The 27,118-nt window shown below is 32.6% G+C and overlaps 1 protein-coding gene across 4 annotated transcripts; it reads left to right on the top strand.

The window, feature by feature from the left end:
- Positions 1–512: 512 nt before the first annotated feature.
- On the top strand, positions 513–27,118 carry LOC148598894 (von Willebrand factor D and EGF domain-containing protein-like). Of its 4 annotated transcripts, XM_088561738.1 has the most exons (20): positions 521–1,026; positions 3,070–3,267; positions 4,326–4,511; positions 5,188–5,250; positions 5,874–6,145; positions 7,303–7,389; positions 8,248–8,354; positions 9,742–10,063; positions 15,424–15,509; positions 16,300–16,381; positions 17,061–17,264; positions 17,716–17,930; positions 18,400–18,724; positions 19,275–19,430; positions 20,581–20,851; positions 21,233–21,420; positions 23,895–24,158; positions 24,539–24,575; positions 24,906–25,023; positions 25,440–27,118. In XM_088561738.1, the coding sequence occupies exons 1-20, from the start codon at positions 942–944 to the stop codon at positions 25,564–25,566; spliced, it is 3,393 nt and encodes a 1,130-aa protein (XP_088417864.1). In that variant the 5' UTR covers positions 521–941; the 3' UTR covers positions 25,567–27,118. The 4 variants fall into 4 exon arrangements, with proteins under 4 accessions (XP_088417867.1, XP_088417865.1, XP_088417864.1 ...); XM_088561739.1 differs by lacking the exon at positions 25,440–27,118 and having other exon boundaries at positions 520–1,026; positions 24,539–24,631; XM_088561740.1 differs by lacking the exons at positions 8,248–8,354; positions 9,742–10,063 and having other exon boundaries at positions 526–1,026.

Raw genomic sequence — 27,118 nt, 5'->3', positions numbered from 1 at the left:
AGGATATAAATACATATAGTTACTGATTCGTTGCTTACCACGTGACAGATATTAGTTAGTACTAGAGATTACTGATAGGGAGTTATGTCTGAATTGGTTTATATATTAACCTTTGACCTGTTGGCTCCTTAAAATAGTGAATAGACATTACGGCTCAGTGTTTCAAGGTCTGTTCGATTGACAGCCTCGTCGTGAAATTAATGTAATGTCTGCCTTAGGAAATAAAACTACAATCAGTCAATCATTAATTATAAATCATTTTGTAGAGATGTACTTTTTCCTCACTATAAGACATGTATATTCAGATTGCCTTAATCTACTTCTCCTGATCGCAGGATGTCACATTGGTAACTAGTAGGATGTTTCTAAGAGAGCATAGGCCAATCACTGTCTTTTAGACAGAGTCACAATTTATTTATTTACTTTAACATGTTTAAGTGTGTTGTAGTTTTGGCTGCAAACAGGTAAGCAAATTATATGCCAATAGATATGATAATAAAATTAAAAAAAAAACAAAAAACAAAAACAAAAACAACACAATTCAAGACAAGACAAGAACAAGTCAAAGATAACAAATAACAAATAAAATTTTAACAAACAAAAAATGATATAATTAAAACAAATCTTTCAGGAATAAAAATCATTCTAGAAACTCAACCCCTAAACATATACATGAAAACTGTCACAACTGTATGGAGCTGTGCATCCTCTACATCCCTGAGAATCCACTGTAATATAGTACATGTAAAAAACCAATATAAAAACTTGATCCATTCTTATCAACTTAAAATATCGTTTTCACCTCGCATTACTGTTAAGTGGCGAACAAGGACCTTATGTTTATCGTTCTCTTTCAAACAAACGACATGCGCATTCAACTGCGAACAACATAATTATAATATTTTATTCGGTAATTGGAGGAAATAATTTGAAAATATTTAATGCACGTTAGAATGATTGTATTGTGTCCACCTACTCTACTTATACTATTTTGTGAATGCATTTCATTTGTATATTCGGATTTCGGTAAGTAAATTTTTCTGTAATTAACTAAGGACATAAGGATCTCGTACGTAATATAAATGTCTATGTAAATGAATAAAGGCGACACATATCGATATTGAGGGAGCTGGAGACAAGAGCAAGTGCATGTTATCAGCCCTATTACTTTTTGCATTTTTTAGGAAGAAGATAACCCCATCTCAATACTTTCAATTTTTAGTGTAGTCCGAGTTGTTCATTTACTTTTGTTATGTTGTATTTATTAATTAGTTTATTATATGTTTTTTGCTTTGTTTGTTTTGTTTGTCTGTTTTCCATATCTTGTTTTTCTCCCTGAATTACATTCATTTAATTTCCTCTAGAATACATGTTACTTGATTACTTTTTCCATATTCGGACTAGTTTATTTTCGTTTTAATTTACTTGGCGGGAATATGAATTGGGTTACTGCATTCGAAAATTCGGACCCAGGGTCTAAATGAACAATCATGTTTAGTAATTATTTTGTTTGTAATTAGTATTGCTTAGAACTGAAACTAATATTGGACATTGTTTGAGATATTTTGTGTCATGAATTTTTGTCTGGTCTTTGTCACTGGATTGCAGTCTTTTGATTACCGCTATAACCTTGGTTCCCGTGATAACCCTAAACAGATAACTTCTATAATCAATCCTGTTATGATATAAATTGTAAGGAATACACACCAACTGCTGATATATTTATATAGACCATTGCTTGGTAAGGCCGTTAACGTATTTTGTTTTATTTTGCAACCAACCACACAATTTAACAGATTCTAATTCACGAAAGTTTACCATAAAATTAGAGTCGAAATTTACATAAAGACTTGCTGGATTTATTGATTGTTAGTTTTTAATTTCCATCCAGCAATGTTTCAGCTATATCCGGATGATCAACACAAAATAGATGATAAAATGAAAGAAGTGATGATGAAATGAAAAATTGGATATGACAAAAAGATAATAGGGGTGGGGAATTTCGATTGCCAATGGATATAGGGAGAGGAGGAAAAGTCGGAATATGTAGCCTCTTACGACGGAGCACAAAGGTTTCTACTCCTATTGAATACCACACGTGCGAGGTACGTGGCGTCTTTCCCAAAACGTTCCACCACTATTGTTTCCGATCAGGTTTTCCGTATTATGACCTGACCATATCATAGTGATAATTTTTCAGTATCCTGCATGATAGTTCATATTTTTGACAATTTCTGTCTGTTTGTATAGTATTAGATATTTATGAAGTGCAACCAGAAAATTCAGATTTTACATTATCAAACTTTATTTTTGTCAATTGAAAAATAAAGTTCATAATGTAATAATCATTTTTTTTATTGGAAGGGGCTTTTAAAGGACTCAGGCAATTGCGTCCAACGTTTTCTTTGAAAACATTGTTAATAGATTTAATCGATAATTTGTGGCATTTCCCTTTCAAGTACACAGATTGATAATACACGTCCTGCTACATAAAAAACAACAAGTGAGTTTAAAACCAGGCATGTGTGTAAAGTCTTAACGTCACAGTAGAGTTGAGAAAATAAAAGTGAAAAGCTGTCCTACGTAATGAAAGTGTATTTAGGCAAAAGTATGAAATATTGATTTCATCTCGGTATAATTAACCTTTCTTTCAATGAATATAACATCATCCATACTTAATTTGTTTACTCCAAAAGATGGACACTAAGGGTAAAGGTGTGTGTGTGTGTGTGTGTGTGTGTGTGTGTGTGTGTGTGTGTGGTTTTTAGGGGCTAATGCATAGTTTTTTTTTCTTTTTTGACATGTTCTATAATGATGCGTTGATCAGTTAAATAGATCTGCAGACAAATCATTCACATAAAGTCAAAACAAAAACACGTACAACCTGTGTATGCAGACTCAATTGTTTTAAAATTATTGATAGGAAGAAGGATATTTTTGCCATATTCCACTAAAATTTCAAGCGGTTCTTGTTCTAAACATGAACCTTGTTATTTACTCTTGACGTATGGTTGACCATACATGACTCCCTCCATATCAACCTAGTGACCGACATGCCTTTCGTTCCAGACCCGTGTGATACTAAGTGGTATATCAATGATTGGAAGCGGTCAGTTGCCTACACATCAGATATTCCCGACCTTTGTGATTCTTTTCTGGTGGAGAATTGGTACCGCGTTATTAGTGGGGCTGGAGAATTAATGCCAACAGAATGTCCAAGAGATGGCTGGCGATGTGGCACTATGAACCCCGTTTGGCTGTCGGGTGGTAAGTTTGTGTGGATATAAAACATTTGTACCACCACATTTTTTAAGGGTTCATCAGATTTGAGCATTTGAAAATTAGGGTTTCCCTTACAGCTTTTGTGGTATTTCTTTTTGATCTATCTTACGAAGGCATCATACCTCACCCCCTCCCCCAACAGCCCGATATATATATATATATATATATATATATATATATATATATATATATATATATATATATATATATATATATATATATATATATATATATATATATATATGTTTTATTTTGATTGAAGAACAGAAGTAATTAAGTATTACTATGTGATTGCTTTTACGAGTGGAATTTCTTTTTTTCATGATGTGATGAACTTTTATGAAGAAAACGTAATAAGCTTCATTTACATGTGTATGTCGGTGAGAAATGTTACCATCATTACTCTGATAAAGTTACATAATTTTGCCTTTAAAAAACGAAAGAAAAACAATGCTTCGAATATGTTTTTGTTTCATAATCTTGATTGTTATTCATTTAATGATGTTGCGTTTTATCGGTTCAGGCAGCACAGTTTTGAAAGTTTCGTCTATATGTACATATATGTATGGAAGTGTTTAAAAGATGAATTCCGATAAATTGACTATGTACGTGAACATATGTAGATATAATTATTCCAGTGTACTAAAGGACATATACAAATTGCATTTTGATATACATGTATAATATTGTAAATAATCCACGCACATCGGTTAAGGGAAGAGTAAATCGTCTAAATAAAGCTATTAAGTACCTGTAGAATAATACATCAAAAATATGAACAAACAGTAAACTTGTCTACGAGCTGACAGAAATCACGGATAAAATGGATAAATGAAATAACATATAAGCCATGATACTCATATGTATATCACATTGTTGTTAAATTGTGTGATATTAACGAGTAAACCTCTAGTGAGTCTGCTACTAGAACAAAATAATACCAATTCAATCATATACAGTAAGACCTGTCTAAAAGCGATCCCAAAATAAACCCTTAAACAAAATATATTTGTCCTGCATTACTATCTTGACATGTATTACAGACGGGGTGGCTGACGGAGACAATGTTTTCCCAGAGGAAGGGAAAACGGTCGATAGGATTGCGTACACTTCATCTGCTTTTGGTAACTGCAAAGATTCAAAATACCCAATCAAGATCAAGAATTGTGGACGCCACTTTGTTTACTACTTAGTTCCAGTCAAGGGATGTAACTCTGCTTACTGTTTTGGTAAATATTGCCTTTTTCATTTATTGATACATTTATTGATTACCAGTACCTATTTTTAAGGAGTCATTAAACATCACTGTTTATTGAGTCAAATTGTCCATACGCTATTCACCGTGTATACCATCCGTCCTCTGACCTTCAATTGAAATTTGGTTCCATACCATCATCCAAGTCAATCATAGTTCTGCTTTCACTTTCATGGCATTTATCAAATGGAGCAACCCAAGGTCTCTAAACAAGTTATCAGGAAACAAATTAGACTGACTTTGTAGTGTTTGAACTACATGTATAGACATTACAAATGTCGGTCAAGTCAAACTTACTCGGATAACTTTCGGATAAATATGAACATTTCCTGCCAATTATACAATTATGTTACTTGAAGTAGTAAATTTTAAGTGTTTGATCTTGAAGGCGATAGAATGTAATCCCTTTTCATGCTTCGTAATGTAGTTTTACATGATGACCAAGACACACAATTTATCAAACAGATATTGTCTATCAAAAATTACAAATAATCAGATACAAATGATGAAAACATGTACGAAAATGCGGTTGAAACGTCAAATTTAATGTAATTCAGTGTGGCTACAGAATGGGATACATTGAAAAAAATTGAATACATCGTTACTCCTAATTGTCATGTATATCTTTGTGTATGTATCTTTTGTTTCAGGTAAAGAGTTACCATGTCCTGAAGGGAAGTCTTCCGATACGGGGTTTACTCCTGGATGCGCAAGTATGAAACACTTATAGTGGCTTACTTTAAAAAAAAAACATGTTGGGTTTGACATTTAAATATGTTTAACATCACCAGAAAGTGGTGAATATTTCGGTTAACTGATATCCTTCTTCAGCATAAAACTCATAAAACTTTATCTATATATCAAATTTTACTTCCTAGCGTTTTGGCGAGGGGGAGCAGTATTTGTGAAACTTAATATGTAAACAAGATATCTAACTATTTCTTAAATCAGTTACCGCATTCATCGATTTTATCTGCATCATGTAAGTCTGAACGGTATGGTTAACGTACACTAACGTAGTCGGAAAGACATCTTTAACCTTTCTAGAAAGATTTTTTTTGTCGAATAAAGTAAATTATCTCCTTTTCCGCATACACATGTAACGATGTTTTCGAACAAAATCTGCCAAACTGTTATAAGTTTCTAATGTAAATTTTATATTTGCCCAGTTGATTACTCTACAAACCTCAATTTGCTTGTATGCGCATGTTTGGTAACCAATTCAATATAAAAGATACCAACTATAATCTTCGAATATACGCAGAAAACCCATTGGTATTTATCAGGTTTGCAGATCTAGAAAAGATGGCATCTTTTGTAGTGCTTTATGTTTCAGGTTCACCAGAAGTAAATGTAACCGCAGATATATCAGTAGACATTCACGAAGACGTATTATATGACGATTTGGCACCCACTAAGTTACAATACACTCCAAAATTTATATGTTCTGTGTTAAATCCAGGCGAGAACTACACCTACGATGTTAGGTTCTTCATTAACGATATCGAGATAAGAGCAGCTGAAGAAAAAAACGTAACATTTGACAATTTACATTCAGTTCATTTGTTACAAAGACACTGGGAGAAACTACACAAACCAAATATGTTTGTAAGTTTCTATAACTCATCGTTTTACTTTTTAATTTATACTGCATAAAGTCACATTGTGCATTTGTTCTTTGTTATATCACGTGTTTCGAAATCGAAAGGTAAATATATATAATTATCTTGGTGTCAATTATTCTGTTCGTCCATCCATCCGTCCACGTCTTTTTTTGTAACAGTTTAACGTGTATACAGTTACACCATACCATGCGATTTTATTTATGACAGAAAGGAAATCACATTTCTGCTTGACGATTTCGTTTTATCTTTTGATCCGTTGGTTACTGGTACAGATACACTAATATTTGTCACATCTGAAGCTTTTTTTGTAATTTTTCTTTCTGTTTAATATTTTACTGTTTTGATGTTGAACCTCTTGACAGTTTTATAAACCCCAGCAAACAAAGGTTCGGGGTATAAAAAATCTCACTCTGTCCCTCACTTCGTTTGGCCACCTTTTTTTTAGCGCTACTCCTCCTTAACTATTCAGGGAATTCGAATGGAACTTTATAGAAAGGGTTGGCATTGTATGTAAAAGAGCATAATAGAAAATTAACTTTCTTAATGGACTCAAAAGGCAGATAATCCTTCTTAAGTATTTTATATCTTAAATTTCATGACCTTCACTTTTACCTCGTAAATGATGAATTGTTTTGGGTGGTTCATGATATGTACTTTAACCTCTGAAAGGTTTCGATCAATTGTTTTGGGTGGTTCATGATATGTACACTTTTTTTTGGTGTCAAATTTGACGTTTAACAGTATGGAAGGACAAAAACAATTTTAAACGAAATACTGGGAAAAAAACACACATAAACATGAAAGTAAACTTATTACTTCTTTAAAGTTGTTAAATTAATATGTACAGTTCAGTTTTACCACACGTATTGGACATGTGCATGTGTCTGTTTGATAAAAATTAATTATGAACATCAATCAGAACGTGACACGTGTATATCACGAACACTTCAATGTGATTTATTTTGTATTATCTCGAGAAGAAAACGTAACACAGCTGAATGGACAAACTAATGAAAAATAATGGTTGTATAAAAATTGATATAATTTACAATGTACATATAAATAGGAATTGACAAAAAAATCATCATTGAATTATTCTACAATAAAAGGGATACACATACAGTTTGTTTCCGTGAACAGGTACGATGCTCAATTCAAGTAAGGATGGTAGGATTCGATTCCCCGGGACCAAAGTCGTTTTCTAAACCATTTTTTGCAGGCATTAAAGTAAGTAATTTTATTTTAAATTTACACAAAATAGTAGTATGTTTTATTTAACATTCGCGCGCGGGATGACTATATATTTCACAACACGTAAGTTTAACAGTCTTTTGATACTATGTAGACAATTTATCGGCTGATAAAATCTCAAAAATTGATAGTTGTTTGTTTTGCCATTTTGGTCATATCGAACCAGAGTTAGTCTTTCCCCTTTATATCGTATGCAGAAATGTATATCGGAGTGCCCTTGTTCAAAATTTGCCCTTTGCAATTCATTTGTTTGCATTAGGTGATATTTTTCCCAAACAAAATGTTTATTGTGAGGGCAAATGCAATGCAGTGATTTTTAAATAAAAAAATATAGAAATAATACAAACAGTCTCCATGATTTATTTTTTTTTCCTTTTACATTAATAACTTAGCCAAGTGATATGAGACACATATAAACATAACAAGAATTAGGAAACTTATTCTTGTTTTATTTTCTGACGGCGAGAGATGAATGGGAATCGCGTACAAGGACTTGGGAATATGCTTTGGACGATATGACCAAGATGCCCATCCTCACAAAACCATGGGAAAACACTTTATGCACCAATATGTTTCACTTTTGTTTAAAAACACACTAAGTTCGATGAGGACAATACATGGCCCCTATTTCACGAACAAAATAACTTTGAAGTATATTCAAGAAATGCGATAACTATGATCTATTCAATGGATGATTATTTTAGTTATATTACATTGTATAATAATATAATATCGTTCTTGTTCGAATTAAAAATTGTTTTTCCCCATATAGTAGTTCGATCTAGTATCTATTCAACCCTGTTTAATATGATATGTAATTAAACATATCTGTAGATACCCGATGCCTTCAAAGGTTTTCAAGTAGATGAAGGACAGGACCTACAAATCCCCGTTGAGGTGACACTGCCTATTGGATGCATAATTTTACAAAGTCACAATCGGTAAATTCATCTAACGTTTGTTGTCTCCACAATAAATAACATTGAGGTAAAACAGCTTTATTAATACTATATAGGACCGAGATGTATTTCCGGTTGTATAAAGACGTCCAATTTTACATGCAGGTCCAATGTGTCTTAGAAATTGGAAAACATGTTACATGTACATCGTACTATGAAGAGTTCACTTTCACAAATTCGAGTTCGATCGTACAAACATTTCCGATTACTAAATATCAAGCCGTTTATGTTCGTTATATGATTTTTTAAGCATAAAGAGATATTCCTTAACAGTACGTGACCAGTAGCATGCAATGATTTTTATATTCATAATTTTTTGCGACCGCATATTTTTTTCGCCCTGTCAGCGTCGTCATCTCTTATTTTCTTTTATTTAGAATAACATGAGTAAAACCAATCCGATATTTTAAACATTTTTCACATACCGTTTCTACGAAATAGCAGAGAAATCTTTAGTTTTTGGAGGTTTTGAAAATAAGGGGTAAAATGGGAAAAAAGATATCATTAGAAGAATAAATCCAAATCAGTTGTTTTGTCCATAACGAACTATAAATCTTTAAATTTAATGTTGCCAAAAATTAATATCGTGTAAACAATTGGCAAAATGAACAACGTTCAACGTGTTCTTCGATCGTTCTATTTTTGTTCTATGGAAAGAAACCAACACATAACAAAGAGATAGAGGCAACAGAAAACATAAACGATTAAACGGGAATGATATGGAAATTCTAAAAACTTTGTCTCCGTGACTTCAGTTTAACACTTGACCGAAGTTATTTTATTTGCGCATGTATGTAAACGTCCAATTTATATTTTTAATAAATTGTTTGTTTGTTGTTTAATGCCTTTAGAACGCATATCAGGACTTGTTGCTAGCTGAAAATATTTTTCCATCTATCATGTTATTAAAGCTTTTGCTATAATGCAGACACATTTCATGTGCAGAAATTTCTCGTCTTTCGAGATAAGCCTACATCCGAGGAACTATTAACGCTGACGTAATGTTCAATCGGCGCAGCACCGCTAAACTTTGTGATCGTCGGGCGCCTGCCTGAACATCAGACTGTTTATTTATTACGATAATGAACTCAACGTTTGCGGTTATGTGACGTATTATCGGATTCATTATGAAATTTGTCATGTGTGTGGAACCGGGCACATTTATTTACTAATATGAAAATACTCCACTAATTTAGTTCGCAGACCACATGCGTAAAAACGTAGAGTATACGGTTGGGTGAAATCTAAACAATGCTTATTTCTTGAGGTTATTTCAGGGTATTCCTATTCCTATCTTTCTTAACAAACCCTAACATTCCACGTAACAATGCCTTTATCGAGAATAGCATACATATGTTATTAATTTTAGCCAAAGAGCAAATTACATAAAAGAACATGTCTGCTTCCTTCACCTTTTCAATGCTGTTCCTAAATATCAGAAAGATACAGAAAGATGTAATGATGGCATAATGGAAGATGATATCCAGTTTGTCACTCAGCAGTGTGGTATTAAGATCAGTCATAGTAAATGGAACAAGCGCCATCATATAACGGTCAAAGGTGAAGCAGATAACAAAGTCAACATCCGCGACCGACTCACTCATCTCAGATTGTGGAGTGATCCTCAACATAAGCCTGTTGATGTGAATGTCCTTGATATTTGGGACAGCGTTTATCTACCGGATGTTAAGGTACCTGCTGAACAGTTTTTTTTATTGGATTTTAATATTTATGACACTGGCATTTTGGTTACACAGGCAAATATTAGTCACGTGAATCACGCTTCATGTGAATTTAATGTGTGAAATGTTTAATTAATTTCACTTGAAGACTCAATTCACAAGAACTTCACATTTTCTCAATTAAATAGAATAATATATAATTCATGTCAAAATCATATATATAGTGATTGAGTTATCACGTGAAAAAAAAATATCTGTACGTGTTAAGAACAATTCCCTGTAAGGCCAAACATTTTACACAGAATTGGATGATTCTTGTAGACATTGACTATTACCAATATATAGCAAATTTTTGACATTTCATATATTTATATCATGACGATAATGTAACACCCCTTTTCATATTTTCAAAAAAGTCCTTTTTTTTCTTTTTTTGAAAATTTAAAGCTAAAGATGCACTAATATCAAAACAAAAATGTAAATGTTTTTTAAAAAAAAAACTTAATCATCATCCTAACCAAAATCAATAAAAATTCAGTGGGGTAAGAAGTTTTTTTTTTATTCTTACCGAACCCCAAAGAGACCGCTTTTTTAAAAAAAATGGTCTTAAATAAGGATCACCTTTGTCAATAGTTTTCACATATGATTGATTAAGGACTTCTTGAATAAAAAACATATCAGGAGAAAAACTGTCAATAAGAAATGTAAGGTAACATAAAAAAATAAGTTCAAATGTCAAAGGTCAAGGTCATATTCAAGGTTTCAAATACCGATAAAATGACATTTTTCCCTAAATAGTAAGCTTTATGAATAGGTATTGAATTTTAATGGTACCTTTATGTGTGCCAATCAGATTTAAGGTTTCTAGATCATGCTTGAAATGATGAATCACACAGTTTAAGATCAATTGTGAAGGTCAAATGTTAAGGCGAGACATTGAAAACTTTTTTTTTCCAATATCTCTGCATCAAAATAAGATTTTTGTCATGTACGAAACTTGAGGTACATTCCTTTTCTCGTCGTTACGTCGTTACGGGAGATTTAACCATCATCAAAAACGAATCTTTGCGTAATATCCTTTCTAAAGATCCCAAGTACCGTGAACCACGCTCCATAAATTGGAATCATAACTTCAAAGTTCTTATGGATGCCGTCGAGGATTTCCTTTCCTCGTTTGTCTACCTCGGACTGTCTGTTTTCCATGTCTGGTCTTTGTCCCTGGATTACATTCTTTTGATTACCGCTGTAACCTTGGTTCCCTTGATTACTCTTTAAAGTTCTTATGGATGCTGTCGAGGACTATGCAAGAAATTGATCAAACGAGAACAAGACGACATTGATTCTCTGTCAGAGTTTTTAAAGGCCGTGAGGTCTTTAATTCCGAAACAAATATAAGTTTTAAGGATCTTGAAAAATTCAACAGATCTTTTGGAGACAATCAGTTCAAGGCTATTATCTCAATATAATAGCATTATAACCTATGATTTTTCAACACTGTATACTTCCATTCCCCATACTCACTTAAAATCCCGACTAAAAAAACATTATGCATCGTTGTCTTTCCAAAAAGATGCTACCCCTAGATACAAATATATAGTTCTTGGTAGAGATTCCTCATACTTTGTAAGAAATACATGTAATTCCAAATCATCTTACAAATATACAGAGGCAGATGTTTACAAAATGTTGGAATTTTTAATCGACAACATATTTGTTCATTGCGGTGGACGTGTTTTTCAACAAACGGTCGGCATTTTAATGGGAACAAATTGAGCTCCTTTACTTGCTGGCCTACTCCCTCTCTTTTCTGAGGCTGACTCATAGCTGATCTGATCCGAAAGAAAGAATATATTTTAGTTAATCTCAGTTTCCGCTATAAAGATGACGTATTATCTTTAAACAGAAGTAATTTCGGGCATTCGATACATGGCATCTACCACAAAGAACTTGAGATAAAGGATGCTACAGACACTGTGAAGTCAGCCTCATATCTTGACCTACACTTAGAAATGGTAAAGTAAAACTTTGACCAAACTTTACGACAAACGTGATGACTTTTCATTCAAAATTGTCAACTTTCCTTTCATCTGTGGCAACATCCCTTCAGCACCTGCGTATGGAGTGTTCATATTACAACTCATACGTTATGCCAGAGCTTGCCGAAACTACGCAGACTTTTTGTATCGCGCTAGTACTCTAACAAATATTCTTCTGGAACAGGGTTATGTTGCTACAAGATTGAAACCACCACTACAGATGTTTTATGGTCGTCATCATGAACTCGTGGATCGTTATGGTGTATCCATCTGCACTATGAAAACTGATTTATTCAACGGGTCATAGTTTTCCTTTCCTCGTTTGTCTACCCCGGACTTGACTTTTTATGAGCAACTCGGCGGGTGTTTCTAGAAAAGCAGAGGACGCTTACCCTACCTGTGCACCTGGTTTATGCTCCCAGTTTTTAGTGGGGTCCGAGTTGCTCTTTTGCTTTTGTTACTTTGTATATATGATTTTAGTTACTTTATATTCTTTGTTGTGTATGTCTGTTTTCCATGTCTGGTCTTTCGCCCTGTATTGCATTCTTTTGATTACCACTATAACTTTTGGTTCCCTTGATTACTCTACAACAAAGTAATAAAGAAGAAATGATGATTTGTAAACCACTTGCAAACAGGTCAAACGTCATAATTTTGAATATATTCCTTTTACTGCTTCTCAAAGAACAACTTTCTTTCACTTTCTCTTTGATAAATTCTTGATAAGATTGTCAAGTTTCTAAGTGTCAGACTCCATTTTCCTGCTTTATTGTTGACATCCTTCAAAACAAGAGCTGTTTTGTCAATATATTAGAGAGGTAACTTCATTCAAAGATAGATTAGAGAGATAAATTCATTCAAATGATAGATTAGAGAGGTAAATTCATCCAAATGATGGATTTGAACTGTTCTAACATTTCACCCTCTCCTGGACAAATGGCTTCACGTACATCAGCCATGAATTGCAAGGTTGGCTACATCGGAGGTGGCCAGAAATCAATTCTCTCTAATACAACTGATCCTTGACGGCCAATAAAAGTATGTATCCGTACTTGACGTTGCGTAGACTTGAATAAAATGGCTACTTATACCCTTTAATTAACAAAAATGAAAGGGTGATCTCTGCACAGGCCATCCAAACTAATACTATATTTCTGCTTAAATTTCAAATATCTTTTTAGAACAATTTTAAGATATTTCAGTGTAAGTTGTGTTTATATTATACAATGTATTTGTGAGGAAGAGAAGCGGATACTGTGCCCCTGGTATTTCCTGTACAGTCCCAGACACAATTATTGTTCATTATATTGGTTGATGTATACACAGATTACTGATGTGCCTCTCAATGTTGATCAAGCACGTTTTTATTCTAATCATTGTTGTTTCAAGACCTTATGATTGGTTGTCCTAAAATTGGTTGTAGTAATTAACAAAACTTGTGTGCTACTCAAGATCATATTGGTTTACTCTTTTAGAAATGTCAATTCCCATGTAACCAACATAATACATGTATTCCCACTTAGCCAACATATGTAAATGAACTAATTAAACTGTAATATACATTAAACCATGGATATTCAACATTTTTATATGTTTCAATACTATTGTAAGTAAGGTCATAATGTCAAAGAAAACATAAACAATATTTTATTTAAAGTAAAAGAATAGACATATATGCACATTGTAAATGTACACTGGTGTCAACACAAGTTTTAATTTCTCCACTCGTGACAGTGCTGAATAAAGGAGTTGGAGTCACAGTGTCTCCACGTGCACCCAACACAGTATATATTCTATTCTTTGCCTCTATACCAAAATATATTACATGATTCTTGAAGTTTTATTACATTTTGTTACATTCAGAAAACATATAACAAGAACATTTGAAGATAGTGTCCTACGCAAATGAATTTAAATGAATAACCCGTGAGTTCAATTATTTACCTTTGGATTTCTACTACACTTACTATATTCTTTCATGCACATCTACATATGATACACAACTTTATTATAAAGTTTCATCAGTTTAGGAGTAGTTTCACTTACGAAGATAAATATGTAAAACCTTGAATTGGATTATCTCCTATTGATGTCAGCTGACAAAAACTATGTTCTTCATACATATCTACATATGATATCCAACCTTTCTATAATTTTGTTTATCAAAATCCTTCGAGTGATTTAGGAGGCCCGAAAAGATGTGCTTGCCAGAAGTATGGACAAAAGGACAAGTAGACAGACAGACAAAGTGATCCCTTTATACCCCAAACTGTAGCAGTTTTATTTAGTTTTTAGTTTTATGGAGACATGGAGGTGCCACAGTGGAGGAAAATAGTAACACACAGATATGCTCACAAAATTAAAACTTCATCTTATTTTTGCCAAATTTAAGTCTTTTCCAAAGTCACATATGAGAAATAAAATTGTTGAAGGTAGTCTGAACACATTGTTTTGTTGTGGAAAGTGGTGAAAAGGGAGATAACTCCTATGCAATGTAGAAGATTATAGGAAAGATATAGTTTTATAATATCTACTCTTCATGGAATAAGTTTGGTGCATTTTGTGTAATATGATAAACACCAAGAAAGATTCAAAAGTTGACTTAGTTGACCCAAATTAATGGGCTATTAAGCAAAAAAAATTGTATGTTTGGTAAGAATATTTGTTGAAAATGCAAATTAGGGTCACTTTTACGAAATGATTAAAGATGTAGGAGCATTAAGTCATTTTCTTATTAATTAATCACATTTTATTTACCAATACCTCTAAAATGGCAGTCAAATGAAATTTCCAAAAAACAAAGCACTATTTCCATCGCAACCATAACATTTACATAAGATCACTGCTTGTTTTCTAAGTTTATGTGACATATGTAGCATGTTTACAAAATATCGTCACAATCTATTACTATGCATGTCCGAACCGGTTTTATCCTTAGGTAGAATCAGTTTTAAAGCTCAGCGAAATCACTTAAAATAGTGCAGAAATGGTGGTAAAATCCTAGAAAAAAATATAGAAATCCAATAGACAAAATAATAATGATGGTCTTAAATCATTCTGTGTGTGAAGACAATTTCACTATTATTTAAAATGTTCGTTTTGTGTCTATAAATTATTTTATAGCCATTAGACACCACTGTATAATACAATGACAGAATGAATGAGGTAAAAAAAATCCCCGACAGTGAGGTCATGGTAGATCTTATTTCAGTCTGACGTACACCACATTCATGAAGTGATCGATGTGCTTCAAATAACACATTGGACAAACAGGTTATAGATGCCTCATTTAGGATTGAGATCAAGTAATCATAATATGTAGTTTATTTTTAGATTTTGGTTAAAGACAAGGAAAAACATACCTTAGGAAAAGAATGTTACTCACACAATGACCCTCATATGAGAACATTCGACCAAAAGTACGTTCTTGCATTTAAACTTCCTTTGATACCAGTATTCATCTGTTTGTTTTGTGTTGTCAGCTGATAGTTTAGGGATGATAAAGGTAGATCATACCTTTTTTTTTCTTGTCCATAGATTTTACTATTTGGTTTATGTTATGGATAATGTTGGGTGAACATAATTTAGCATATTATCTAACAAAAAAATGTCACCACAGTTGATTTCGAGATAATTATACGGAAATATTGGAGACTTTTACGAAGTTTGAAATGTAGATTACGGAGGGAATTTTGATTATAACCAACACAATGTTAATACAACTAGTTTTATCTTAAAAATGGGTATCATACTTAATGTGTATCTGATATTCTTCCATATTCTTACAAACTGTTTTTTGATGCTTTTTTTTTTTTTTTTTTTTTTTAAAGAAAAATCCTATAACTCCTTTTCTTAAACAATTTCCCGCCAATTATTTCCTCCATGAGACAATCGTTTAGATAAAGTGTTTATAGTTTAAATATCTATAATTTTAAGCAAAATATATTACTTCATGATTATTCAACACCATATATCGCTCATTGAACTTTAGTTAAACATTCAATTACAGTGTGGCTGCTAAACCAATAGTTTTATAAATGCGGGTTGCTTTATCTTCAAATCTGATCAACAACAAAAAGTTCAAGTGTAAAGTTATATTGTTTTCTTTCTGATTTGCAGAAAGATATTCTTATTTTATTTCGTATCTGTTTTTTTTTTTTTTTTTTTTTTTTTTTTTTGTTGTTGTTTTAAGTTTGATATTTTTTACAGGACATGGGAATTACAAAATCGTTTTTCAGAGCCATCACCAGGAGAATATATAATGTACAAACACGAGAGATTGCCAGAACAGGTACATGTGTTTGTTTCAAAACACTTTAAATAATCTAGATTTTAGACTTGGAATTTTGACTCAGTCTAACTACATTTTTATATCTATTGATCTTACTGCTTGACCCCTTACAAGAGTCGTGTCATCAGTTAAGACCAGCATTCCTTACATATGAACTGACAACTAGTCTATGCTTGGTACAGTTAACTATACAACTTCACAGGGCCGGGAACAGCATTTGTTTGATTTTACGCAAGGGAGGAGAATATTAGAATCGAGTTCAAAGGCAGTACCACAAATAAATATTCCGGATAATTTCAATAAAACGAACATGTTGAAAGATACACATACGAATTAAGAAAAGACCCATGTTCAATACCATTTGACCCTTAACCCTCACAATATTAGTTTGTCTCGCCCCGAAATCAGACGTTGCCTCTAATACAACATACATAGAAAATAAATAAAGTTGTATAAAGGAATGATTGAAAAGTTTATTTATTTTATTTTGACTGTGATGTGCATGATTAGGAAAAAATAGATTTAACCGTGTATTTCCCTAATTTTATCCCAGGAATGTTCATGCGAAGATGAGTAAGGGATAGATAAAGGTATGAATAATGTTTTGCCCTAGAATATTTTCTTGCATTATTCATAACAGGTTGTTGATGGCCTCATAATGTTATTTAGTATTTTTTAGATAAACGCATTTTTTCGGGCGTGCAACTCTGGTGGTAAAGCTCTATGTAATTGCGGTGTCGCCGTTCGAAGTGGGAACAGTTTATTTGTGGCCAACTTTTGCGAGACAAGGTATAAAGGACAGCGTAGAGTCAACCGTTATATAGCGTCTTGGCTGTGTGATGACCAAAATCTTAGTGTTGTGGAAAATGGAAACAGGTTCACGGTATGTAAAAATGGCAGCAATATGTCAGATGATTTTAGTGATTTAATATATTAATCTCGTTTAGTGGTGGCTCCAAAAGAGTTACGGCTTGAGAAACCTATTCCCCTTTAAAACAATGATTTGATTTGCGCCTTTTTCCAAACAAAAAAATTGTCCATTAATAGATTTCTTAATTTCTTAATCTATGAATCCGCACCTACTAGCAAAAAGAATATAGGGTAAGTGTAGTTGGAATGTATTTTAACATTCTTTAAAACTATTCAAAAGAGTCAGTATAACAAGCTAAGCCTAGAATCCTCTGATACATTTCCAATAGTTTACGACAGTTATACTCAGATGAACTTCTGAAAAATTATTATTAGAAAATGCCTTTAGCCAATTTTACCAAACAAAAGTATATGATATTTCAATCCCACAATCCGTATCCAACAAAGTCAATTTACCTTTGTAGGTCATGTTACCAAGTGGTACACGTCTGGTATTCAGTCATGGTGCCGTCTATGACTTTTACGGTATACACAATATAGACATTTCTCCATCACTCTTAGACGTTGGTATGACAACTGGGCTATGTGGGAGATACAACGATAATGACGAAGATGATTTTATTGAGAGGGGGACTGGTATCATACAGCAAAATGCATGGCATTTTGCAAAATCTTGGAAGTATGTGACAATAATAATTAACCTGCAGCCACACAAAAGATTGATTCTTAAATCGTTCAAATTGGTTAATTAAAGACATAATTAAAACAAAAACGATCAAAATCAAAATGCAGATAAAATATGTAAACATTAGAAAAGCATTGGATGAATGGATGATGGTCTATTAAAGAGTGGTGTTAGTACATTTGTTTTGTCTTAAGAAATATCAACACTATATTAAAAACTACTTAATGAGTTATTTAAAAATCTACACTGCGTAAAGTGAGGTTATTCCGAATAAGTTCCAAGCTGTTTCACTTACGATCAGTCCTTATGATTTATAATTCTTACGGTAAATCATTACTTTCCATCATGATAGACACAAACGTTTAATAGTTATGCATGTTAATTCTGAAGTTTCTTTCCAGTTAAGTGAATATATGAGGCACGTAAAATGTTTAATATATAAAATTACGTGTGACTTTTTTAGGGTCGACAATACTCCAGATTCCTTTTTCAACCCGTATGGCAAAATTCCAGAACTAAAGTATCACTTACAGGTATACTGTACCTGTACAGCTGAGGAAACAGCTACTGAACCTCCAAAATACACCTGTATTAATAGTAACGAAATGAAGAAATGTAGAACCCTGGAAATCAGTAAGTCCGTATTCAAGGCGTCATGTCTAGCGTCTAACTACAGGACCAAGCGTGATGTTGGTGACGAATCCGAGTCTCAGGCCGAAGATTTCGATAATAGACCTCCAATGTTCCCTACCATGGTCGAACCGGATGAGGACCATGTTGGAAGTGATGTGAGTCACAAGTTAATAAATACAACATTTAAAAAAAATTAAAAAATTGCCCTAAATTGCGAAAAATTGCTTTGGGTTTCTTTTTGCAATATGTGTATCTTGCAATATCATGTTTAAAATATACTGGAGCAGTTTAGCGAATAGAGTCGTCACATTCTGAGACAGTGTATATATATACAATGGTTTGTGAATGTATATGAAATTAGTAGGTATAATGCCCAAAAGGAAAATACATTAGTTTTTGTCACTTTGTATGTATGGTTTTAGTTACTTTACGTTCTTTGTTGTGTATGTCTGTTTTCCATGTCTGGTCTTTATCACTTGATTACTCTTATACATGTTTATCTGAAAATCTGAATATTCAGTAGTAAGGCATGACCACAAGTAAATGGACTACTACATACCCGTATCTAATACTTATCACTCGATCGAAAAGTTTTAGTGCTTGTGAGGCATTATAAATCTCTGTAATACGTTTTACCTAATAAAAAATAAACATGTATATAAAATATAACAATGTAGGCTCAAGGCATTTTTTGTTCAACTTCAGGAGCCACCCGAATGGGCAGATGGGTTATCAGAGGAAATTGCCAGGAATAGATGCCAGAATGCATTTAAACAATCACTGGCATTTTCTGCTTGTAAATTATTTGTTCCTGTTGTTAATGCTGATGCTTATGTTGACGAATGTGTAAAGGATATGAAGGTACAGTCTTAAAATGAACATAAGAATATGGGTTGGGAATATATACAGCTCCTTACATTACAATCGAGAAAAAACACCGAACTTATATGTGATTGATTGATTATGGTTTAACATCCTTTGAAAAAAAATCAAGAATTAAAGGGCAAGAATGATTGACGTCGGACAGACCCTGCTTTGTAATAGTCGGACACACTATGCCAGACTTTATTGTGCTAACTCGCAGAAGCAACAGCCCGCGACCTCCCTTATTCTCGAGGCCAGCAGGCTTCCATGTACTTACCAATAAAACGACTAGATTTGCTGGAAATAAACGAAAATAATGTCAAATTTGGGGAAGTCTAATTTTTATAGGTTGTTTTAAAAATTACTTTGAATTATTTCTTATATTATTGATATTGTGATAAACATGATAATGAAGTGTTCATTGCTGCACCTAGGGAAATTGCCGTTCGGAAGATAAACATGGTAATGAAGTGTTCATTGCTGAACCGTGTAAAATTGTCTTTCGAGTGATAAACGTGATAATGAAGTGTTCATTGCTGCATCTAGGAAATTGTCGTTCGGATGATAAACATGATAATGAAGTGTTCTTTTCTGAACCTTGGGAAATTGTCATTCGTTATTTAACACCATTAACAACAGTTTTCACACAGTGTAAAGTATCTTGTATCTGTCAGAACCCGAAAACACCCTTAAGTAAAGATGCTGACGTAATCTATTGAATGTTTATTTTATTGCAAAATGTTGTTTATGTCCAATTGTTTCTATACCTTGTGTACGACCACTTTAAAGATTTAACATTATTTGTTCCATGGTACTGCATGTGAAATGTCATATGTATGTTGCTTTATATTCGATCTCCAATAAAACATTTTTACAACCCCTTTTTAAAACAGAAGTATACAGTGGTCGTTTTTTTTCGCAAGTTTTCCCTGCAATAACTACTTTTATAAAGGTTTTCCATATAATATATTAAATTTCAGACTGAAAAGACTCCAATTACTGTAGAAACATTTTTATAATTTCGTTCATGCATTTAAAAAAAAATCATATACATACATGTATTGATATCTTTAGAATTGAAACAGGTGTATGATGAATCTTAGTTGAGACATACACTGCGTCATGATACAACATTTGTATTTACAAGATTATTGGTGATGATAGATTCCTGCGAGTAACGCTAGAAAATTACGCTACGGCCTGTCTTGGAAGTGCCAAAAAGATGGAAAATCTGACAAAACCAGCCAACAACAATGACACCAGCATCGACAATACACAAACAAATGGTACAGAGTCAAGCTCTACGGAGGAAGGAATACAACTTGTTCCTTCAATACCAAATGTAGCCTCTATATTAGAAATCATCGAGAAGTCCACGTGTCCTGCTAATTGTTCAGGAAATGGTATTTGTGAAAAGGGTGGGTATTTCTTTACATTAGCAGATGGTTAATTGTGTAAATAACACACGTGATAATATCTGCTGAAGTTGGAGGTGAAGTAGGATTGTAGAGCTGATTAACACGTTGTTTCTCAATTTGTAAAATAATATACACATTTACATAAACGGAAATGTCTACTATATTATCAAAAGCATCTGTTTGCACAAATACTGCCTTACAGGTACGAACAGAACTTACGTTACGGTTTGCGCAAATAATTTCTTGCTTCAAAAATTAATTTAAAAAAACACAGACAACGGACTTGGCAGATAATTCTTGACCAAAATTGAACAAAAGCACAGAAAACAGTTTATTCGCATGTAATGACAGTCATGGTCACTAAATTGCTTTTTTGAATAGGTGTATGTAAGTGCCAGAAAGATTACTTCGGAGTTGACTGTTCCAAGGAAAACACTCGTGCTCCAATCATTCAGAAATCAGCATTTGAAGAAGAGTGTGATATATCGGAAAGACCATGTAAGAAATTTGTCATACCTGGATTGGACTTTTACCCGGAAAATTTAACGTGTAAATTTAGAGAGTTTGAGGTATGTGTAGATAAATGATTATTCAATTGACTTTTATAAACGAACGATTTCATTTGATGTCGTAGTGTACCAAGTATTAAAGCTATAGAATTGATATAAGTCTTGGTCCAGAGATGACAAACTTGAACCAGTATTATACAACCGTCATAAAATACAATAACCAATGATTTTAAAAAGTATTATCAGATTGAAGATTTTGTTCTTTTTCTTATGAGTTTCTCTTACCAAACCTGTTTTTTTACTTTGGTTTTAAAATTCAATTTGAAATTTCCAAAATTGAAAAAAGAAAGAAACTTTTTTTGTGTTTGGTTGTATTCACTGCATGTAAATGTAATATATAAACCAGATGAGTTTTAAATTAGATCTGTGAGTACGTTACCAAAACATCTCCTGTACAGCTGGCATTTTAAGGCCTTCACATCGCTTTGCGGACTTTTGATTAAAAATGTACGAGAGTTCTTAGTAGGTCAATGAGCGTCAATGCTACATCTATTTTCAAAGATTGAGATGTAACTAAAATAATGTCTACTTCACATGACATGCATATTTGGGTATCAGCAGATAAAGCCAAAAAAAATATTTCCTTGTCTGCAGTGCTTAAAACGTCCATTGTTTATTATCGGATGTACGGCTGCGATCACTTCAAAGTATGATTGTAGAGCATATAGAACAAAAAGACAGAGGATGTCTTGGGTCTGGACACATTTTGTTTGCAGTGTAAAAACGGTAACCGATTAAATTTCAGAAAGCTCAAGATTGATCAAGAAATTTTCAGTGAAAGTACTTTTGAATTTTCATTAGGGACTCAAATCATTCTATAAAATTTAAAATTCACAATTTTAGCATTAAATGGTTTAATGCTACCTATATATTCCGATCAATTCTATTTTCAATGCCATTTTCAAGCAGAAAATATGAGTGTGAGCTTCCAATTCACTTAATGGTCTAAAATGTAGAAATTGAGAAAATAAGTTTTACATTAATGACTGACACCCGTACTTCAGTACAAATTCTAAAAATTAGCATATTTCTGCAGAGAATAATCTACTAAAAACTGGAAGCATGAACCAGGTGAACCGGTAGGGATAGCGTCCTCTGCTTTTCTAGAAACACCCGCCGAGTTACTCATAAAAAGTATAGTTCGGGGTAGACGAAAAAGGAAAGGAAAATATGACACGTTGAACAAATCAGTTTTCATGATGCAAAAGGATACACCGTAACGATACACGAGTATATTATGACAACCATAAAACTGTTATGATGTCTGGAATATTGTAGCAACATAACCCTGTTCCAGAAGCTTTATTGTAAGAAATCTAGCGCGATACAGAACGTCTGCGTAGTTACGACAAGCTCTGACATAACGTACGATTTGTAATTTGAATACTCTATACGCAATTGCTGAAGGGATGTTGCCACAGATGAAAGGAAAGTGTTTTTGTGGGAGCACTTTTAAATTCCAAAATGGTATAGAATTAAAGAATGAAATGCTACCTTTTTATATATCCATCATGTGGATGACTGTCCACACATATATCAGTCAAAATTCTGTAAAAAGTCATATTCTATCAAAATGCATGAGTGTGAACACATATAAATTCCATAATGGTATACAATAATTGTTTACAATGTAAAAAATGTAAATAAAAATATCATACTGGTAACTGTGGCACATATATTTCAATAAAAAAATATTAAAATGAAGTATTTCTGCAAGATGTATGAGTGCGATCACATTTGATTTCAAAAAGGGTCTTAAATTAATGTCTAAAATTATTTTATGAGGGTGAACGCTTTTAAGTTTTATAAATATCTAAAACAAAACATGAATTGTTTAAAAATATCAGTATGTACTTTTTATCATAGTTGTGACCTGACACATAAATTTCAAAAGTCAGGGTGCATTTTTTTTGGTACTGCATGGCGTATGTGAAAGTCTTATCAAAAATAAAAAAGAACGACTTCAATCGTAGCGAAGCTTCCTTCTTGACGTACGAATCGGCATTCGGGTGATATGCCTCTTTTTTGTGAATCAGGTATGCAATTCGGTCCGAGAAGTCTTTTCTAGCTAGTGACTGTCAGAATCTGTCAAGATCTGTCAGATCCCATCTAATCTACGTTATTTAAAAGTTGATTTATCATCTATGATTGGCTAGGTAATGCTATTCGGAATGACGTGAACAGAACAGTACTACCTAGAACAGTTTCTGATAGGAGAGTGCCAATACCCATGACAAATTATGAGCTTATCCAAAGCCCTTGCAGAATTTTATCGGAATACAATAAAACCAAATCCTTTGTTTTTCATCCCTTTATAGCACTATTTCCCGTGCCCAATTGAAATCTTGAGTCCAAACATTATATATTGTTCTTTAAAAATGTAATATATAAATAACCAGACAATCACAGGTGGATGCTTATTGAAAAGGAAGACAATAGAACATTTAGACTTACATTTTAATATTTTTTTTCAGATATTTAGAAATGAAACAAACTCCTATGTGGAACAAGCTGAGGCGACATTTACACATCCCGGAATTTATTCAAGTTTGTTTCTTATGATGTGCAAAATTCCAGAGGAGCGACGAAAGAGATCCGTCGAAGGTCCTCGAGTTGCTTCGGGATATTACATAAGCGTATCAAACGATGGTGTTAATTTTACAGAAGAGGTGATGGTCCTAGCCTTTGATCGGCGCTGTTATGACTGTAACGTGACTGCATTACGGTGTTCAAAAGAGGTAAATGCAAATAGAACTAATCTTATTCATTTTGATTTTTATAAATTTAGGCGTGGAATAAAATTGAAATTTGAATATTACACAAAGTATGTGTTCATACATACATATATACTTTGTTTTGTTATATTACTTTTGATTTTGATTTTGAAGAATTGTCTTTGTTCAGTTACCGTGGATCTTATTATTTTTGTAGTCGCGGGGCCTTTCAAAGCTTCCTTAAAGGTGTGTTTACACTTGTCGAAGACCTTTTAATATTCTCTAGATCTCAAAGTATTTACCATTTTGTATAAAGGTTATACGCTGGTGCATTTGTTACATTTCACCGTATCTGTTTTCTATAAATACATACATTAACTTTGGCAAACATATTCTTTTTGTAGTTTAAGGAAGACTGCCCTTACTACATGCATACCGATGGTAAATGATTGCTTTGTGAAATCATATACTGGACCTACTTCAAGTACACTGAAAAAGTATTTCTCCGTTCATTTAAGTAGCATTCTGATTTCTAACATTGGAGCTCTTTAAAAACATATATTACAAAAAAAACTACAAATATCATTTAATCAAGACTTGGCCGATTGGAAATTTATAGAATGTTTGAAATTATGAATTATGGGTAATTGCTTTCGCATTGTAAACTTTCTTACTCAATATAAAACATGCCATTCAATTTATTCTGTTGTAATTATATATGTTACTGTTTCTATGGAATTCTGACTTATAGACTTAACTATTTATATCTAGTTATTGACGACGACGACAATGGAGTGACTACATGGATCATAGTTGTTGTGGTACTTGCTGTGTTAGTCACCATTATGATAATAGTTTTCTGTGTGAGAAAATGGAGTCTGAAGCAGAGGTAAATTAAAAAAACCTACACATTTTGGTCAAATTGATCTTCTGTTTGTGGTCAGTCGGTCTACGGATAAAGATACCGTAACGAGGTACTACGGACTGATTTTGCCAAACAAGATCTCGGTACATGCAGCGTCCGTAAAAACATTTTTTTTTATTTGCATAGTCTTCTTTTGAGAAGTCAGATATACATAGAGTATTAATATAGTACGAGAAAAAGAAATATGACAAGAATGAAGATGGTTAATATGGAACCCATGGCATGTCATAGGGAAAATACAACATATGATATTGATATGTTGTAATGGTAGATGTCAACACATCAATTCAAGGTTATATTGTGTGTAGTTAACCGTAGTTATTAAAAATATGTTTATATTACATTTAGAATATTATATAACTCTATTCTTTCTATTCAAGAAAATATCCAATGAATGAGGAAATTCCATTATCCACAAAAGAACTTGAGGTCAGAGAACTGGAACGCATCACGCTGCTTGAAAAGAAAACGAATGATGGAGAAAATGTCGAAGAACAAATTAAATGAGAAAACAGTTGTTTTTGGTTAAATGAGAAAACAGTTGTTTTGGTAAAATGAGAAAACAGTAGTTTTTGGTTAAATGAGAAAGCAGTTGTTTTTTTGGTTAAATGACAAAACAGTTGTTTTTGGTTAAATGAGAAAACAGTTGTTTTTGGTTATATGAGAAAACAGTTGTTTGGTTGAGTTAAAGAATGTCAATCAAATGTTACAGTGTGGTAATCACGTTTAATACGTTAAATATTCTATTTGTAACGTTTACCGATACAATGCGATGCTTATTCAGTTTGTATTATCGGTGGTTTTGTAATTAGCTATAATTAACATTGTGGCCTGCTTTTAGTTGGTGCTTTAGCAACAAAAAATATCTGAGTGTTGGATGAGGAAGATCATTTTTTTCGAATGAGTTTAGGAGGGATATTAAATTTACTATATCCCTTCTGCAGAGAAATATCCTTAATATTCACACATTGCGCCATTTTTCCATTTTATCTCCATCCCCTTTTTCTCAATGTTTTCTATTTCATTTTGCTCCATTTAAGAATTGGCAATAATAAAACTTGTGTCTATTGTAAAATAACACAAATTGTTTATTGCGCAAAGTGCAATTAAAAAAATATGTACATGGAAAATTTATGTTATTTTTCAATAGACAAAATTTTTATTATTTGGGGCGTGTCAATATTTGTTTTATCCATTGAGATATAACAAAATTATTTAAACCAATCAGATATCAGTATATATATATCTCAAATTAATTTATATATGCATGAATTGATTTATGACAAAAAATCCGATTCCCATCCCAAAGCTTCTACCTATTTGCCCCTTGCATAATGACCATTTCATTGTTCTATATCCAAATCACTCTTCCCTAAAATTTAAAATGACCATATTATAGCACAATAAAAAAGTCACAATTCTTCGTTTTTTCCAAAGACGTTTTTATTAACAGTATACAATTACTTCAAATTTCATACACTGTGGGACTATATATTTCTATAAAAGTAGTTAGTTTATTCGGAACAACCCTTAATTTAAATTTTCAGTCGTCTAATATTAGTTTTGTGAACAGTTTGTCATATCTGAAAATTTAAGTTTGACATTACAAGAAGACATATAGTGTAAAAAAGTATTTTTTTGTTAATTTTATCATAGTTCTGTTCAACGCATCCTCCTGAAATTGCTTAGTGCTTCCGTTTTTTTGTGCCAATTTAAATCATCGTTATTTTTTGCAAAATATTTTTATTACTTTAATCATTTTGTATGGTAATTATCATTATGTTATATGCTATAATATTGTAGTTGCTTAAATGACATTGTATTTTTTTTTATCAAATCTTAGGTAAAATGAGAATTTGTGTTTGTTGTTGCTATTTTCATAATCGATTAACGTCTTTTTTGTCAAATGTTACATGTTTGTTTCTGTTGTCATTATACGATAATCTTTGTTTTACGTGTGGCATTTTATTCTATTTTTTTATTTATTTATTTATTATTTATTTTATTTTTTTTTTGTAAGTAGCTTATTCAAATTTTAATAAAACCGATGTGTAAATCA

The sequence above is a fragment of the Perna viridis genome, chromosome 14 (assembly GCF_037379345.1).
Source record: "Perna viridis isolate PV_CMFRI_1.1 ecotype Kerala chromosome 14, ASM3737934v1, whole genome shotgun sequence".
Taxonomy (NCBI): domain Eukaryota; kingdom Metazoa; phylum Mollusca; class Bivalvia; order Mytilida; family Mytilidae; genus Perna; species Perna viridis.
Note: the sequence above shows the minus strand (reverse complement) of the source record. Positions and strands in the feature narration are given on the sequence as shown.

Excerpts from the sequence above, each read along its gene's own strand:
- LOC148598894 (XM_088561738.1), top strand. The coding sequence starts at position 942 with ATGCACGTTAGAATGATTGTATTGTGTCCACCTACTCTACTTATACTA. Across the intron at positions 17,931-18,399 it reads CATTTTGCAAAATCTTGGAA|GGTCGACAATACTCCAGATT; the intron begins GTATGTGACAAT and ends TGACTTTTTTAG. Across the intron at positions 20,852-21,232 it reads AAATGGTATTTGTGAAAAGG|GTGTATGTAAGTGCCAGAAA; the intron begins GTGGGTATTTCT and ends TTTTTTGAATAG.